The 18111-nt window shown below is 43.4% G+C and overlaps 2 protein-coding genes across 3 annotated transcripts in view; both read left to right on the top strand.

Moving 5' to 3' along the window:
* The window catches only part of LOC110486107 (procollagen galactosyltransferase 1), a 27946-nt gene extending 10118 nt beyond the window's left edge, over nt 1-17828 (top strand). Inside the window, exons 2-12 of the mRNA XM_036940759.2 lie at nt 8148-8258; nt 8784-8901; nt 9723-9857; nt 10052-10256; nt 11124-11243; nt 11520-11596; nt 12137-12243; nt 12495-12627; nt 13530-13657; nt 13952-14158; nt 14473-17828. Of these exons, the coding sequence (XP_036796654.2) occupies nt 8148-8258; nt 8784-8901; nt 9723-9857; nt 10052-10256; nt 11124-11243; nt 11520-11596; nt 12137-12243; nt 12495-12627; nt 13530-13657; nt 13952-14158; nt 14473-14743 (1612 nt within the window). The 3' untranslated portion in view covers nt 14744-17828. The remainder of the gene's footprint in view (nt 1-8147; nt 8259-8783; nt 8902-9722; nt 9858-10051; nt 10257-11123; nt 11244-11519; nt 11597-12136; nt 12244-12494; nt 12628-13529; nt 13658-13951; nt 14159-14472) is intronic.
* LOC110486106 (GEM-interacting protein) overlaps nt 17497-18111 on the top strand; it is a 58263-nt gene continuing 57648 nt past the window's right edge. The window contains exon 1 of one of the 2 annotated variants that reach the window (XM_090196172.1): nt 17497-18111. In XM_090196172.1, the coding sequence (XP_090052298.1) occupies nt 17874-18111 (238 nt within the window). In that variant the 5' untranslated portion in view covers nt 17497-17873. The other variant, XM_090196173.1, reaches the window with a different exon arrangement.

Here is an 18111-nt window from a genome sequence, read left to right as displayed (position 1 = left end):
TTCAAGATTGTTTTGATCACGCAGACTGGGATATATTCCGGGTAGCTTCGGAGAATAATATTGACGTGTACACCGAAACGGTTACTGATTTTATCAAGAAGTGTATAGGAGATGTTGTACCCACTGTGAATATTAAAACCTACACTAACCAGAAACCGTGGATAGATGGCAGCATTTGCCCTAAACTGAAGGGCAACTGAACCACCGCATTTAACCATGGCAAGGTGACTGGGAATATGGCAGAATACAAACAGAGTGGCCATTCCCTCCATAAGGCAATCAAACCATCAGTACAGAGAAAGTGGAGTCGCAATTCAACGGCTCAGACACGAGACGTATGTGGCAGGGTCTACAGACAATCACGGACTACAAAAGGAAAACCAGCTACGTCGCAGACACCGACGCCTTGCTCCCAGCTACCAAGGACTGTGGGCTCTCCTCCTCCGTGGCCGACATAAGACATTTAAGACGTGTTAACACTCGCAAGGCTCCCGGCCCAGACGGCATCCCTAGCCACATCCTCAGAGCATGTGCAAACCAGCTGGCTGGTGTGTTTACTGACATATTCAATCTCTCCCTTTCCCAGTCTGCTGTCCCCACATGCTTCAAGATGGCCACCATTGTCCCTGTACCCAAGAATGTAAAGGTAACAGAACTAAATGACTATCGCCTGGTAGCACTCACTTCTGTCATCATTGAGAGACTAGTCAAGGATCATATCACCTCCACCTTACCTGTCACCCTAGACCCACTCCAATTTGCTTTACTGCCCCAATAGGTCCATAGACGATGCAATCGGCATCACACTGCACACTGCCCTATCCCATCTGGACAAGAGGAATACCTATGTAAGAATGCTGTTAATTGACTATAGCTCAGCATTCAACACCATATTACCCTCCAAGCTCGAGGCCCTGGGTCTGAACCCTACCCTGTGCAATTGGGTCCTGGACTTCCTGACAGGCCGCCCCCAGGTAGTGAAGGTAGGAAACAACACCTCCACTTCGCAGATCCTCAACACTGGAGCTCCACAAGGGTGCATGCTCAGCCCCCTTCCTGTACTCCCTGTTCACCCATGACTGCGTGGCCATGCACGCCTCCAACACAATCATCAAGTTTGCAGATGACACAACAGTAGTAGGCTTTATTACCATCAACGTTGAGGGCCCTGGTAGTGTGGTGTCAGGAAAATAACCTCACTCAACGTCAACAAAACAAAGGAAATGATCGTGAACTTCAGGAAACAGCAGCGGGAGCACCCCCCAATCCACATCGACAGGACAGCAGTGGAGAAAGTGGAAAGTTAAGTTCCTCGGCGTACACATCACAGACAAACTGAAATGGTCCACTCACACAGAGAGCGTGGTGAAGAAGGCACAACAGCGCCTCTTCAATCTCAGGAGGCTGAAGAATTTTGGCTTGTCACATAAAACCCTCACAAGCTTTTATAGATGCATAATCGAGAGCATCCTGTCTGGCTGTGTCACAGTCTGGTATGGCAACTGCACCGATCACAACCCCAGGGCTCTCCAGAGGGTGGTGCGGTCTGCACAACTCATCCCCGGGGGCATACTACCTGTCCTCCAGGACACCTACAGCACCCGATGTCACAGGAAGGCCAAAAAGATCATCAAGGACAACAACCACCCAGGCCACTGCCTGTTCACCCAGTTATCATCCACAAGGCAAGGTAAGTACAGGTGCATCAAAGCTGGGACCAAGAGACAGAAGCTATTTTTCAATCTCAAGGCCATCAGACTGTTAAATAGTCATCACTAGCACAGAGATGCTGCAGCCTGCAAAAAGAGTTGAAATCATTGGCCACTTTAATAAATGGAACACTAATCACTATAAATAATGTAACTTTAATCATGTTTATATCTTGCATTACTCATCTCATATGTATATACTGTATTCTATACTATCTACTGTATCTTAGTCTATCCCGCTCAGACACTGCCCGTCCATATATTTTATATATTTTGAATTCCTTTACTTAGATTTGTCTGTATTAGGTATTTGTTGTGAAATTGTTAGATATTACTTGTTAGATATTGCTGCACTTTCGGAACTATAAGCACAAGCATTTCGCTACACTCGCAATAACATCTGCAAATTTGATTTGATTTATTTTAATGAGCTCTGCCCTGAAACAAGGCCAATAATAATACCTAGTGTGCTTTGCAGTTCATTTTGGCATGTTCTGTTGACATATACATTTTGGTAATTTAGCAGACACTCTTATCCAGACTGACTTGCTCAACTGATGTAGATGAACAACAACATATGATAGTCATAGCAAGAAAAACGTTTTTGTAACCGTTACTGAGAATGTTGTTGCTGTTCGGGCCAGCTACTTGCAAATGTATTTTTGTATTTAAATAAACAAAAATAATGTATTTTAATTCAATACATTATAAAATGCACTTTTTGTAGTTTATTTTGATACATTGATCTTTATGGTATTTTGTATCTTGTATGTTGTAATTGTATTTTGTATCCCTGCTACTGATCAACGTTTGCATAGAAGTATCACTCCAGCATGTCACACCTATATAGAAGGACATCATTATAGGCACTGCTCTTAGTTTGAGAATATAAAATAACATCTGTTCATTGCAAATGGGTCCATCGTAACATTATGATTTGTGATCACGGATGCTTATGAAACTAGTTTTCTTTTGTCATTTTCCATGACCGGGAATACTTTTTTTTTCAGCTGTCAGGAGCATCTCTAAACAACTCAGCTGGCAGGACAAAATTCCAAACAACTCAATCTGCTATTTCAGCTATGTGTTAACCTCTAGTGACACCCCATCCCGGATCCGGGAGCGTAATCATCGACTGACACTAATTAGCATGACGCAACAGACATAAATATTACTAGAAAATATTTCTATTCATGAAAACACAAGTGAAATATATTGAGACACAGCTTAGCCTTTTGTTAATCACCCTGTCATCTCAGATTTTCAAAATATGCTTTACAGCCAAAGCAAGACAAGCATTTGTGTAAGTTTATCGATAGCCTAACATAGCATTATGTCCAGCTAGCAGCAGGTAACTTGGTCATGAAAATCAGAAAAGCAATCAAATTAAATTGTTTTCCTTTGATGAGCTTCGGATGTTTTCACTCACGAGACTCCCAGTTAGATAGCCAATGTTCCTTTTTTCCAAAAATATTATTTTTGTAGGCGAAATAGCTCCATTTGTTCTTCACGTTTGGCTGAGAAATCGACTGGAAATTTCAGTCACGACAACGCCGAAAAATATTCCAAATTAGCTCCGTAATATCGACAGAAACATGGCAAACGTTGTTTATAATCAATCCTCAAGTTGTTTTTCAAATATCTATTCAATATATATATATTTGGTTTTTCAGTAGGACCGATTGGAAAAATGGCTACCTCTGTATTTTACATGAGAATCACTCGGAGAGCCATCAGGTGACCACTTACACAATGTTGCCGCTTACGGGTATTCTTCAACATAAAGGCGTAAAACTACGTCACAATGCTGTAGACACCTTGGGGAATACGTAGAAAAAGTAATCTGGTTGATAGCCCATTCACTGCTCAATAGGAACGCTTTGGAACACAGAGCTTTCAAAACATGAGGCACTTCCGGATTTCACCTGCAATATCAGTTCTGTTATAATCACAGACAATATTTTTACAGTTTTGGAAACTTTAGAGTGTTTTCTATCCTAAGCTGTCAATTATATGCATATTCTAGCATCTTGTCCAGACAAAATATCCCGTTTACTTTGGGAACGTTATTTTTCCAAAAATGAAAATACTGCCCCCTTAAGAAATAGGTGGGTTGTAACTTGATCCTACTGCTACGATTGGATAGAGCGAGGCTGTAACTCCGCTCCCTTTCACATCTTCTCATATCTCTCTCCATCGCTCATACTCTAGAATGGGGACACCCCTTAAAATTTGTGTATTCAGCGATTTCAGCCACACCCTTTGCTAACAGGTGTATAAAATTGAGCACACAGCTTTGCAATCTCCATAGGAAAACATTGGCATTAGAATGGCCCATACTGAGGAGCTCACTGACTTTCAATGTGGCATCATAGGATGCCACCTTTCCATCAAGTCAGTTCGACAAATTTCTGCCCTGCTAGAGATGCCCCACTCAACTGTAAGTGCTGTTATTGTGAAGTGTAAACGTCTAGGAGCAACAACAGCTCAGCCCGCGAAGTGGTAGCTCACAGAACAGGACCACCGAGTGCTGAAGCATGTAAAAATCAGTCCTCAGTTGTAATACTCACTACCGAGTTCCAAACTGCCTCTGGAAGCAATGTCAGTCAGCACAATAATTGTTCGTCGGGAGTTTCATGAAATGGATTTCCATGGCCGAGCAGCAGCACACAAGCCTAAGGTCACCATTCGCAGTGCCAAGCGTCTGCTGGACTGGTGTAAAGCTCGCCGCCATTGGACTCTGGAGCAGTGGAAACGGGTTCTCTGGAGTGATGAATCACACTTCACCATCTGGCAGTCCGACGGAGGAATCTGGATTTGGCCGGTGCCAAAAAAACGCTACCTGCCCGAATGCATAGTGCCAACTGTAAAGTTAGGTGGAAGAGGAATAATGGTCTGGGGCTGTTTTTCATGGTTCGGGCTAGGCCCCTTAGTTCCAGTGAAAGGAAATCGTAATGCTACAGCATACAATGACATTCTAGACGATTCTGTGCTTACAACTTTGTGGCAACAGTTTGGGGAAGGCCCTTTCCAGTTTCAGCATGACAATGCCACCGTGCACAAATCGAGGTCCATACAGACATGGTTTGTCGAGATCGGTGTGGAAGAACTTGACTGGCCTGCACAGAACCCTGACCTCAACCCCATCTAATACCTTTGGGATGAATTGGAACGCCGACTGTGAGCCAGGCCTAATCGCCCAACATCAGTGTCTGACGTCACTAATGCTCTTATAGCTTCCTGCTATAGCAGAAAAGGTGGGACCAACTCCATAATAATGCCCATGATTTTGGAATGAGATGTTCGACGAGCAGCTGTCCACATACTCGTGGTCATGTAGTGTATCACTTGGTGCTGTTTACTGCTACAACGAGAACTAGCTCAATGGCGATGACATTTGCTACCAAGCCATAAATGTGCATAATATCTTACAAGGAGAGCGAAGTTTTTCCTACCTATGAAACGATGATGCATGTCAATATACGGATACGATTGCGGCTGGTCAGATCAGCAAACCAGATGGCTCGTTGCCGAAAATGGTGCATGTAGCTAGCTAGCCACATTTTCTATTAGCTCCTATCTGATATCTTAGCACCATGTTTATCTAGCCAGCTAGAGAGCAATAGTAAAGACATATTTTTGTAGGCACTAACTCCGCCTTAGTTCATTGGACAAAGGGTATGAGAAAATAGCCGATAGACTAGAAAAGGCCTGCCTCCCAAATGGCGCAGAGGTCTAAGGCACTGCATCGCAGTGTTAGAGGCGTCACTACTGGAGGTCGACCGATTTAGGATTTTTCAATGCCGATACCGATTATTGGCGGACCAAAAAAAGCAGATACCGATTAAATCGGACAATTAAAAAATATATATATATTTGTAATAATGACAATTACAAAAAAATAAAAATAATGAAAGAAACACTTTTATTTTAACTTAATATAATACATCAATAAAATTAATTTAGCTCAAATAAATAATGAATCATGTTCAATTTGGTTTAAATAATGAAAAAAAAAAGTGTTGGAGAAGAAAGTAAAAGTGCAATATGTGCCATGTAAGAAAGCTAACGTTTAAGTTCCTTGCTCAGAACATGAGAACATATGAAAGCTGGTGGTTCCTTTTAACATGAGTCTTCAATATTCCCGGGTAAGAAGTTTTAGGTTGTAGTTATTATAGGAATTCTAGGACTATTTCTCTCTATACCATTTGCATTTAATTTACCTTTGACTATTGGATGATCTTATAGGCACTTTAGTATTGCCAGTGTAACAGTATAGCTTCCGTCCCTCTCCCCGCCCTTATCTGGGCTCGAACCAGGGACAGATCGACTACAGCCACCCTCGAAGCATCGTTACCCATCACTCCAAAGCCGCAGCTACAACTACTTCAACGTCTCAGAGCGAGTGATGTCACCGATTGAAACGCTATTAGCACGCACCCGCTAACTAGCTAGCCATTTCACATCGGTTACAGCAGCCTAATCTCGGGAGTTGAAAGGCTTGAAGTCATAAACAGCTCAATGCTTGAAGCACAGCAAAGAGCTCCTGGCAATTGCAGAAAAGTGCTGTTTGAATGAATGCTTACGAGCCTGCTGCTGCCTACCACCGCTCAATTAAATATCAAATCATAGACTTAATTATAACATAATAACACACAGAAATACGAGCCTTAGGTCATTAATATGGTCAAATCTTTTCAATGAAATACGGAACCGTTCTGTATTTCATCTAACGGGTGGCATTCCTATGTCTAAATATTGCTGTTACATTGCACAACCTTCAATGTTATGTCACAATTCTGGCAAATTAACTACGGTCTTTGTTAGGAAGAAATGGTCTTCACACTGTTCGCAACGAGATAGGCGACCCAAACTGCTGCATATACCCTGACTCTGCTTGCACGGAACGCAAGAGAAGTGACACAATTTCCCTAGTTAAAAGAAATTCATGTTAGCAGGCAATATTAACTAAATATGCAGGTTTAAAAATATATACTTGTGTATTGATTTTAAAGAAAGGCATTGATGTTTATGGTTAAGTACACATTGGTGTAATGACAGTGCTTTTTTTGCGAATGCGTTTCTTAAATCATCACCCGTCTGGCGAAGTAGGCTGTGATTCGATGAGAAATTAACAGGCACTGCATCAATTACATGCAACGCAGGACAAGCTAGATAAACTAGTAATATCATCAACCATGTGTAGTTAACTAGTGATTATGTTAAGATTGATTGTTTTTTATAAGTTAAGTTTATTGCTAGCTAGCAACTTACCTTGGCTTCTTGCTGCACTCGCGTAACAGGTAGTCAGCCTGCCACGCAGTCTCCTCGTGGAGTGCAATGTAATCGGCCACAATCGGTGTCCAAAAATGCCGTTTACCGATTTGTTATGAAAACTTGAAATCGGCCCTAATTATTCGCCCATTCCGATTAATCGGTTGACCTCTAGTCATCCTGGGCTGTGTCGCAGCCGGCCATGACTGGGAGACTCATGAGGCGGCACACAATTGGCCCAGTGTCGCCCGGTTTAGGGGAGGGTTTGGCTGGCTGGGATGTCCTTGTCAAATCGCGCTCTAGCGACTCCTTGTGGCGGCCGGGCGCATGCACGCTGACTTCGGTCGCCAGCTGTACAGTGTTTCCTCCGACACATTGGTGCGACTGGCTTCCGGGTTAAGCGAGCAGTGTGTCAAGAAGCAGTGCGGCTTGTCAGGGTCGTGTTTCAGAGGACGCATGGCTCTCGACCTTCGACTCTCCGAAGTCCATACGGGAGTTGCAGCGATGGGACAAGACTGTAACTGTCAATTGGATATCACAAAATTGGGGTGAAAAGTACAAAATAAAAACTGGAAAAGGCCAATATCGGCGGGTATATATCAGCTCGGCTGATTTATCAGTCGTTCTCTAGTTGTAACAGGATTCCCAGTTCCTATTCACATAGACCGAAAGATGTGGTTTTAGTTGGAACCTCAGCAGAATGGAATCAGGCACGCAAACTGTCAGTCTGGCACAAGAAGTCTCTCAAACACACACACAGTCCTTTTCAGTAGCTAATAACCATGACGTTTCACTTCTCCAGCATTTTTGCTTATTTAGTATATTTTCAGTTTTTTAGTAAACCGGCAAGGATGGGTGGTGGATATTAGAGCTGCTTTGGTATGGGTGTACGACATGCTTGTATGGCATTCAATGCTGGAGTCAGTATCCCACGGCTCCTGACAATAGGCCACAATGAAGTGAACACTGAAGTACTGTCACCTGAGCCCTGATATGATCTTTCACAGTCACTGTCTGTACTTTACTCAGATCTACTTCCAATGCCACTGCTCCTATAAACGTCTGTGTGTCTGTGTGCTTATGACCCCTTACACTGTTGACCAGAAAAGGAACAAATTAATCGTGCCTGTAATAATAATGTGCCTCTGTCTCTGTGTTGTGCAGGGTAGCGACGGACCACAATGTGGACAACACTACAGCCATCCTGCGTGACTGGCTCGTCAAGGTCCAAAAACTCTACCACTATGTGGAGTGGAGGCCGCAGGAGGAGCCCACGTGAGTTCCTCTCATGTTCACTTTATAAACTGTGTGTGTGAGAGGGAACACTTTACATTACATTTATAAATAATTTCTAGATGGTTAATATGTGATTTATAAACTACTAATTGACTGTCTACAAAATACGTATAAACACTTAGCATCCTCCTTCACAGACACCTTAATGTAAAGTGTTACGGAGAGGCACCTTAATGTAAAGTGTTACGGAGAGGCACCTTAATGTATTGTGTTACGGAGAGGCACCTTTTTAAAGTGCTACGGAGAGGCACCTTTTTAAAGTGTTACGGAGAGGCACCTTTTTAAAGTGTTACGGAGAGGCACCTTTTTAAAGTGTTACGGAGAGGCACCTTTTTAAAGTGTTACGGAGAGGCACCTTAATGTAAAGTGTTACGGAGAGGCACCTTAATGTAAAGTGTTACGGAGAGGCACCTTAATGTAAAGTGTTACGGAGAGGCACCTTGCTGTAAATTGTTCCCAGAGAGGATGTACTGAATGTCCTGTTTGTTTACGTTTGTCACTCAGAGAGTACCAGGATGCAGACAGCCCGAAGCAGTGGACCAACCTCCGCTACGCACACGTGATGAAGTTGCGGCAGGCAGCACTGGACTCCGCAAGAGAAATGTGGGCAGACTACTTCATGGTACTTCTTTCTCCAGTCTCCATGACGACCTCACCCTCTTTTACAGATAAACAGTGGGCATCCCAAACAGCACCCTATTCCCTACATAGTGTGTAGGGAATAGGGTACCATTTTGGACTCAGATTGGCCCTGGTCAAAAGCCGTACACTATGTAGGGAATAGGGTGCAATTTGGGATACAGTCAAGTCTTTCTCCATGACTACCCGCCCTGTTTTACAGAGACGCAGACTTCTCCTTACAATAACGCAATAAGAGAACTGCGAGAGTCATGCTTTCCTATCTCACGTCTGGTTTAGAGTAAACCAATTCATCTGGCTTGGTGTTACGATTTAACATTCTGGAACAAACCTTCCAGAATCTGAAATATGACAGCTTTGAGTTCTATTCTTGCACCCCTAAGCATGAACACATTGTCCAGGACTCGCAGGGGTGTACTTTTTATGATAGAGTGAAAACACAGATGAGGTCGTTTTGTTTTTGAAATGTGCCTTTTGTCTTCAGTAATGTTGTGCAATTAGAACTGGGTTAAAATAGAGCAGCTAAAGTTTATGAATGAAAACTAATACTATTTGAACCCAAGGCTGTGGCCTATGCTGCCTCATTCTAACACTGATTCTGGTGGCTGGACTTAGGCTGCCGCTACAATGACATCCATTGTTCAAAGTGTCACTAGAGAGGGTTGATGTTGCAGAGTGATTTTTAAAGCTTGAAGTGGTTAAAGTGTCTCCCTGTTCCCGCTCCCCCTTCCATCACACACACACACACACACACACACACACACACACACACACACACACACACTTCCACTCTCTCTTGTCTAGGTGGTGGACTGTGATAACCTATTGACCAATCCTAATGTACTGTGGAAGCTCATCAAGGAGAACAAGACCATCGTAGCTCCCATGTTAGAGTCCCGTGCAGCCTACTCCAACTTCTGGTGTGGCATGACCTCCCAGGTACGCTACTGTGTGTGTGTGTGTGTGTGTGTGTGTGTGTGTGTGTGTGTGTGTGTGTGTGTGTGTGTGTGTGTGTGTGTTTGCGCGTGCGGTCATGTCCTCCCAGATACTTTGCGTGCAATCATGCACTAAAGTGTTAGCACAATAACCTTGATTGAAACAGAAGTACTCATCGTATCCTCTACCTCCTCCAGGGTTATTATAAGCGCACCCCGGCCTACATCCCTATGAGAAAGCAGGTGCGTAAAGGATGCTTCGCAGTTCCCATGGTGCACTCCACCTTCCTGATTGACTTGAGGAAGGAGGCGTCACGCCAGTTGGCCTTCCACCCCCCTCACCCAGACTACAGCTGGGCCTTCGATGACATCATTGTCTTCGCCTTCTCCGCTCACATGGCAGGTACTGTTAATGTGTTCTCCCGCTTTTATCCTGTTTAGTAGCTTTCACATACAGCATGATAATGATTTGGTACACTTCATTGTGTCTGCCCTCTACGCTCTCATGGCAGGTAGGCCTACTGCTGTTATTCTGTTTTACATGGCAGGTACGCCTACTGCTGTTATTCTGTTCACATGGCAGCTAGGCCTACTGTTGTTATTTTGATCACATGTCAGGTAGGCCTACTGTTGTTATTTTGTTCACATGGCAGGTATGTCTAATGTGGTTATTCTGTTATCATGGCAGGTAGGCCTACTGTTATTCTGTTATCATGGCAGGTAGGCCTACTGTTATTTTGTTTACATGGCAGGTATGTCTAATGTGGTTATTCAGGATTGCTGCCTTTTTTAGATCTGAGTTTTCCACAACGGTAATGAATAAGATTATATGGACAGGGAGGACCTGATTCTAGATCAGCTCTCCGGGTCTCGAGGTGCTTTGTGAATAGGCTGAGGCTACGACTACATAGTTTTCATCCCTGCCCCACCCCTCAGGAAACGTATTTCTCAAATCTAAGGGGCGAATCACTGCGCATGTTTTTTTTGCAAAATTCCTGGGGGTTTAACAGACAGTGGTTAGTTCCCAGAGTCTGTTTTTTTCTAATTCCATTCGTGGACATAGGGTATGCTTTATGTAAGATATCTTAATACACTTTTGCATAAATAAGTGTCTAATTTTGAAGGTTGATATTTTGAGGTGTGACTCAAAGAACCTAATCTATAGTGAGACTTGCAGTGTGAATAGGCATAGAAACGTGTAAATGTTTGTAGTAACCTTGTCATTAATAACAAACTTCTCTTCTCCCTCTACACTCTCCGTCTTCCTCAGATGTGCAGATGTTCCTATGTAACAGAGAGACGTATGGGTATTTCCCCGTGCCACTGCGAGCCCACAACTCCCTGACAGATGAAGCAGACAGCTTCCTGCATTCCTTGTTGGAGGTCAATGGTGAGTCTTATGTCATATTGTCACAGGTCAAAAGGCTTTAATGTCCATACTAGCATCCGAATGGGCAAAACTGGTTAACATTACGTATTTTTGACATCTCACTGGGTTACCACTTAGGATGGATGCTCAATACATTGCTTCATTCTAAGTAGTAGGCCAGTGTGGATATCGGAACACAGCTGGAAGTTGGAGCTTTTCGTTTTTCTCTAACTAATGTTACTGGTTGGCATGTGAGTTCTTTATCATTCCTATCATTTTTCTCCTTTCTCACGTCAGTGCGGAACCCTCATGTGCTGCCTTCGGAGTACATCCCGGCCCCCGTAAAGATACAAGATAAGCTGGGCTTTGATGAGGTGGGATATGAGCCAGCTCAGAATATGTTTGCTGTTCCTTATTGACCCTGAGCCCCTATGCCCACAATGTCAAACTCTTTCTATGGAGGCTGAGTGTCTGCAGGTTTTCACTCCTCCCTTCTACTTGATTGCTCAATTAAGGTCACTGATTAGTTAGGAAATCCCCTCATGTCGTTGTCTAGGTCTTAATTGGACACAATTGAAATAAAAATACAAAAAACAGCAGACACTCTATGAGATGAGTTTGTCAGCCCTGCCCTAGGCACTCCTGAAGATGTGTAAGGATCTAATGGGTTTAAGCAATAAGGCAATTGCTTCACCATGTCTTCTGGTAGGCTCAGTTGAATTGTCACCACATTTCATACACCTATCCAATTGTTTCCACGTGTCTAAGGGTAGCTGTCGTTTTGGAATTTATCACTAGAATTCAAAATGTCTCTTGTACCCTTCAGCTCTAAATGTCTCCCTCTGTGGGTGTCATGTGGTATTGCATGTATTCTCACTACCGTACAGTAAGGCCAATGTATTGCGTGTGTGCAGGTGTTCATGATCAACTTAAAGAAACGGACCGACCGGCGGGATCGCATGCTGAGGACTCTGTACGAGCAAGAGATTGCCTGCAAGGTCATTCAAGCGGTAGACGGCAAGTAAGTTGACCTTTTTGAAGGCACTCTTCTCTCTGCCCGTCATATACTTCTTGTACCGATAAAGGTAGACTCAGTGATGGTACATCATCACACACAGCAGAAGTTGCCCCACTGTTTATGATGTCATATCGCTAAGTCTTCAAGCGCTCAAAATGACCGCGTTATCTCTCTCTCCATCTCTATTGTGTGTGTCTCTTTGTCTCTTTCTCCCTCACCCCCCTCTCTCCTGCCCCTCCCTCTCTCCTCCTCAGAGCAATGAACATCAGTGAGATCAATGCCCTGGGGATCCACATGCTACCAGGCTACAGTGACCCGTACCACGGTAGGCCCCTCACCAAGGGAGAGCTGGGCTGCTTCCTCTCACACTACAACATCTGGAAAGAGGTGAGCCCTGCAGCTGCAGGCCCGGGTAGAGTTCAGTAGGGAGAACATTTTTAGAAACTGTGTGAAACAGGGGGGGTAGTATCTGAACTTGTCCAATAAGAACACCGATTTTAATTATTTGTTTTAAATTTGGCTACAGTGTTCTCTCCGAATGAATACATTAGGGTTGGGCTCAATTCATCATACTATTGAGAATGCTCCAAATCAATTCTTGAACTGAATTTTTATTGAATTTGAATTGAAGTAGTAAACTGGATATAAAATTGCAATTCAAATTTGAATGAAAGGAAATAGAATTTAATTCAATGAAATTCAAATGCCTCTTCTATTCTACAGTACATCTTCCACATAAAACATCAAACATGCGGGATAAACTCTTAAAATTAATGGTCAAGGAAGTCAAAACCTGTATGCGAATAACATTGAAAAATAACATTGACCTGTATGTGAATAACCTATATTTCATGAATCACTGAAACTTTGTTCAATTTGGGGAAAATACAATATTTCACAAAGTATTAGTTTAACCATCATGTTGACCCTGAGGCTTTCAAAAAGAAGCCAAAGAAATAAAATGGTTTGTGGAAATATAATTGGCTATTCTAGTGATGTAGTCTTTGGTATCTGGAAGTGTGACCTGTCGGAATCAGTGAAACTCATGTTCTATGACTGACTGGTATTTCTTTGAATTAAATTATACTTCACTCAAATTCAACATCCTGTGGGGTGTGGCCTATTCAATTCAAATTTCAACTCATGAGTTGACTGGGAGCCAATTCTGAATTGAGCCCAACCCTGGAACACACCTCTGGCTGTCACTAAGGTATAGATGGTGTACAGAAGTTTATTTTTGCGTCCTCTGAATGTGAGGGTCACTGTTTTATCTCTGTGTGTGTGTACAGATCTCAGAGCGGGGTCTAAAGAGTTCCCTGGTGATCGAGGACGATCTGCGTTTCGAGGTCTTCTTCAAGCGACGCCTGATGAACCTGATGAGTGAAGTGGAGAGCCAGGGTCTAGACTGGGACCTGATGTAAGTGTTCCATAGACTGTACATCATCCACTATACACACGGGATATCCTCTATTCTAGGTCAGTGATTTTCAACCTCTGGTCCGTGGACAGGCATTGGTCCCTGGGATGTCGCTGGCCGATCTCTGACATATGATACAGTATTTGGTTAGTTCTTAAGTGTTAATTGTAATGTTAGCTGTCCTTTTTAAGAATTAAGCACCCCGTTCTAGCTTGCTGACTCTGCACTTACTGTCTACCCTTCCCATGTGGTGTAAACTTCAACTTTCTCTTCCCCAACTGTTCCTCCTCCCAGTTATATCGGCAGAAAGAGGATGCAGGTGGACCGCCCTGAGAAGTCCGTACCCGATATACACAACCTGGTGGAGGCCGACTACTCCTATTGGACGCTGGGCTATATGATGTCATTACAAGGAGCCCAGAAGCTGCTGAGGGCAGAGCCGTTGAAGAGGATATTACCCGTGGATGAGTTCCTCCCTGTCATGTTCAATAAACACCCTGTGTAAGTTTACCTCTTTCTGTTGCACCCTTTCTCTCTTTGTCTTTCTGTCGCCTGTCTCTCCGGGTAAATCTCAAAAGTATTTTCCTGGATTCCTTGAATCCTCTCTTCTCGCGTCCTTTTCAAAGTGTCTGCAGGAAACTAAGGGAGCATGAGAGGAGAAAGATATTCTCTTCTCGAAGCTCCTCTTCACAGTTTAAGGAGGCAGCGAGGAGAGAAGACAAAGGGAATCAAGGAAAAGACTTGAGATTCACCCATTCCTCTTTTCAATGTATCCCGTGACATCTTTATCTCCTCTCTCTTACCTCTCTCTCCAGCTTGGACTACATGGAGCACTTTGAGGAGCGGGACCTGAAGGCCTTCTCGGCCGAGCCCCTGCTAGTGTTCCCCACTCACTACACAGGAGACGCGGGCTACATCAGCGACACAGAGACCTCCGTGGTGTGGGACAACGAGAAGGTGCGTACGGACTGGGACCGGGCCCGCTCGGGGAAGACCCAGGAGCAGGCGGAGATCAGCAGCGAGGCCCAGAACTCTGACGTACTCCAGTCACCTCTGGACAGCACAGCCACACGGGATGAACTATGAGAGGAGAACGGGTGGAGAGGAAGGGGATTGGATTGGCGATGGAGAGAGATGCTGAAGACTAAGAACCATCATAAGTGATGGTTCTTAGGGGTTTTTTCCCCCGTTTCTTTGCATCATTGCAGCAACATGACATATAGTATACGTAGGCGCCTGTTTTTGTTTCCTTTTTTAACCAAAGATTACAAGTTAAAGGGATTAGTTGCATTATTTTTTTACTTTTTCATTTCAGAAATATGTTGGACTCACCTTTTTTTTTCTGCATTTACAAGACCCAAATACAGGGTGGGATCTGTATGTCAACAGTGATCTGGTTGGACTGTCTATTATATTTCAGTGATGTGATTGGCCTGTGAACTGGAACTTTGTTTCTGATTGGTCCCATTCCTCAAGTGCCTTATAGCCTAGTTCATCATGCCAAATCTCACAACTGACCCGAGACCTTGTCACCTCTAGAATGAATAATTCATTTATTAATTGTTAATCAATTAACGTGTGTGCATGTACTATAACAGTGAACTGTAGCAGTCTTTCTGAAAGGACTGGAAAAGACAAGCATCTGCATGCTTTTTGGAGATAGCTTTAAGAGGACCTTTTTCCATTTGTAAAACTATAGCTAGAACTAACATCTATTGCATCAATTAGAGATTTATGCTTGAAAGTTGTGTGTGCTGCTTCGCAAACAAGTCCCATAGTTTTACGAAAACCTCACCACGGAGCTCAAAGTCCTATCATATGACAAATGAGATTAATACCAAAACAGTAGTAATTAAAAAGCAACATCTCCCAAAAGGAATGACATGGCTACCCGCCCTCCCTATCAGACCCTAACCATTGAGCTACAGTAGTGCTCTTTATAGCTTTGGAGTACATCTCATTAAAAAACAACAGCTCCCAATGTTTATAACTATGGGTAGAATCCTAACTTCCACTTAAGTCAAATCTTCTTTATCTGTTAATTGACATCAATGCATCACTATAAGTAAAAAATGTATTTAAGTGGACGTTAGGATTCACCCCTATCCGCCTTCCCTGTCAGTCCATGGCCATTGAGTTACAGTAGAGCTGTTTATAGCAGTGGATTACTCCTTTCCCCCACTTGCCACCTCTGGTCTGTTTCCAGGCTACTGGCTTGTCGCCTTCACACAGAGGGTCACAGGCGGGAGAGACCGCAGTAGATGCCTCACACTTTTGTGGTCGAGGAGGAGCCATGTGATTCCTCCCAGCCACATCCAAACTTGGTCGGTCGGCCTGCGTCACCACCTCGCTCTCCTCGGAATTAAGGTGGAAAGCAGAAACACTTTGGACCGTGTAGTGTAGCAGTTAAATAGAAGCCTGTGTTTAACAGATAAGAGACAAAGCTTCAATGGATCGTCATGCTTTTCATATTTTAGTTATTTATTGCTGGCCTGTCGGAAGAAGTGTCCATCTAGAGCAGGGGTGGGCAACTCCAGTCCTCCGGGGCCTAATCGTTGTCACACTTTTTCCCCTTCCCAGCAAACACAGCTGATTAATCAAATTGCATTCTAAACTGTTTATTGGAGTCAGGTGTGTTAGCTGGGGGCAAACTGTGACACCAATCAGGACCTCGAGGACTGGAATTGCCTAGGGTATGGTTTCCAAAACTTGGCTCTGCCCCCGCCCGCCCCCCTAGGGTTTTTCCCTAGCACTAAACAGCACATTCAAATAATCAAAGCTTGATGATGAGTTGATTATTTGAATCAGCTGCAAAAAAACAAAACGTGCACCCACGGGGGTCCCCAGGACCGAGTTTGGAAAACCCTGGTCTAGGGCACATGTCAAATTCATTCCACGGAGGACCGAGTGTCTGTGGGTTTTCGCTCTTCCATTGTACTCGGTTGATGAATTAAGGTCCCTGATTAGTAAGGAACTCCCCTCACCTGGTTGTCTAGGTATTAATTGAAAGGATAAAAAAAAGAGCTTGACACTCCTGGTCTGGGGACCTCCCAAGGTGTTGGTTCTAGCTGTAGCCCTGCCTTCCAAGGCATTGGTTCTAGGAAAATACTTTTGAGATTTACCCGGGAGATATTAAGATTCAGTTGAGATTAACTCATAGTAGTCTAAGAGATTACATTGTCTGTCATAACAGTGTTTTTGTAACTTCTTACCAAATAATAAAATATTTTGTTAAAAAATATATAATTATGGTCTCATTTCCTCCAGATTGTCAAATTAGAGATTTCTAATTTGATATTGATATGTCATGACCAAATTGGCTAGATGTTGCACCACTGAAACCTTATCAAAGTTACTGTCTGTGATTATAGGGTTGTTGGGTGTCAAATTGCCATCCCCCTCATATTCTGTGCAATAATTTCAGAGTTCCTTTTTACATGTGCCATAACTCCTCAGTGAACAAACTAACAGAATTCAAAATAACTATGGGATCTCCATGCTTTCTACTTACCAACAAGTTACTAAAAATGGAATCCTACAGTCAGGGAACTCTAAATATTTTTTTTTTAAATCACTGCCTGCAAAATGGGAATAAGACATATCCGGCTAGGCCTACTCTGTTTCGTGTGTGCTCTTTAAACCTGCTATTTTGCTCCCAGTGTGATGGCCCTCGAAAATTTTACCTTGATAGGCATTGTGCCCCAAAGCTGTAATTTTCAAGTGGTTTATGAATCAAACATTCAAAAAAATGCCCTTGCGTGACGGTCACGCCGCCTGCTGTTATTTATATCCCTCAGAAAAATAATTAAAAACAGGGTTGAGTTGACGCCAATAATGTTGCGACATAGGAATGCGGTCGGACAAGATGCTTAGCGGAACAAGACTGTATGTAGGGACGGAAAACCCTAGTTGATAGACCTGAAAAGATTGTTCTATGACACAGTTTTACTTCTCAAAGGGATTGAGGAAATCAGTCGGCGGATATGAGACAACCGATAACGGCTGAGTGGACTCTGGGCCAGGCTATAGTGATGCTCAAAGGACACTGCCAATTCAAACGGACAATTACACACCTCTGTGGGAAATGGATAGATAAAAAAATAAATAATAATTGTTCTACATTGCATTAAATGTATAGCCTACCACATTTTGTGCTAGGCTATTGAATGCCTGATTGTTTTGTGTTGCGTGCCTACATGGAATCAGACAGCTAGAAATGTATTTGTTGGAGTTGAATATACACCTGCGCCAGCGGCGTGGGGTAAAACATACGCCTACTGAACAGGGAGAGAATGATTCTCATTTACCGGGAATGAACACCACATTTATCCCGTGTCAAAACGGTAGTGGTGTTCTTAGAATTAAATACTACGATGCTACATGGACAGTGTCAAGACTCCGCACAGTGGCGGAATGTCTGAGACAACTACGGCTGCTTTTTGAGGACTGTTGCG

This window comes from Oncorhynchus mykiss, chromosome 13 (genome assembly GCF_057628025.1).
Source record: "Oncorhynchus mykiss isolate SJ-2025 chromosome 13, ASM5762802v1, whole genome shotgun sequence".
Classification (NCBI taxonomy): Eukaryota; Metazoa; Chordata; class Actinopteri; order Salmoniformes; family Salmonidae; genus Oncorhynchus; species Oncorhynchus mykiss.
This window is presented reverse-complemented; position numbering and strand designations above follow the sequence as displayed.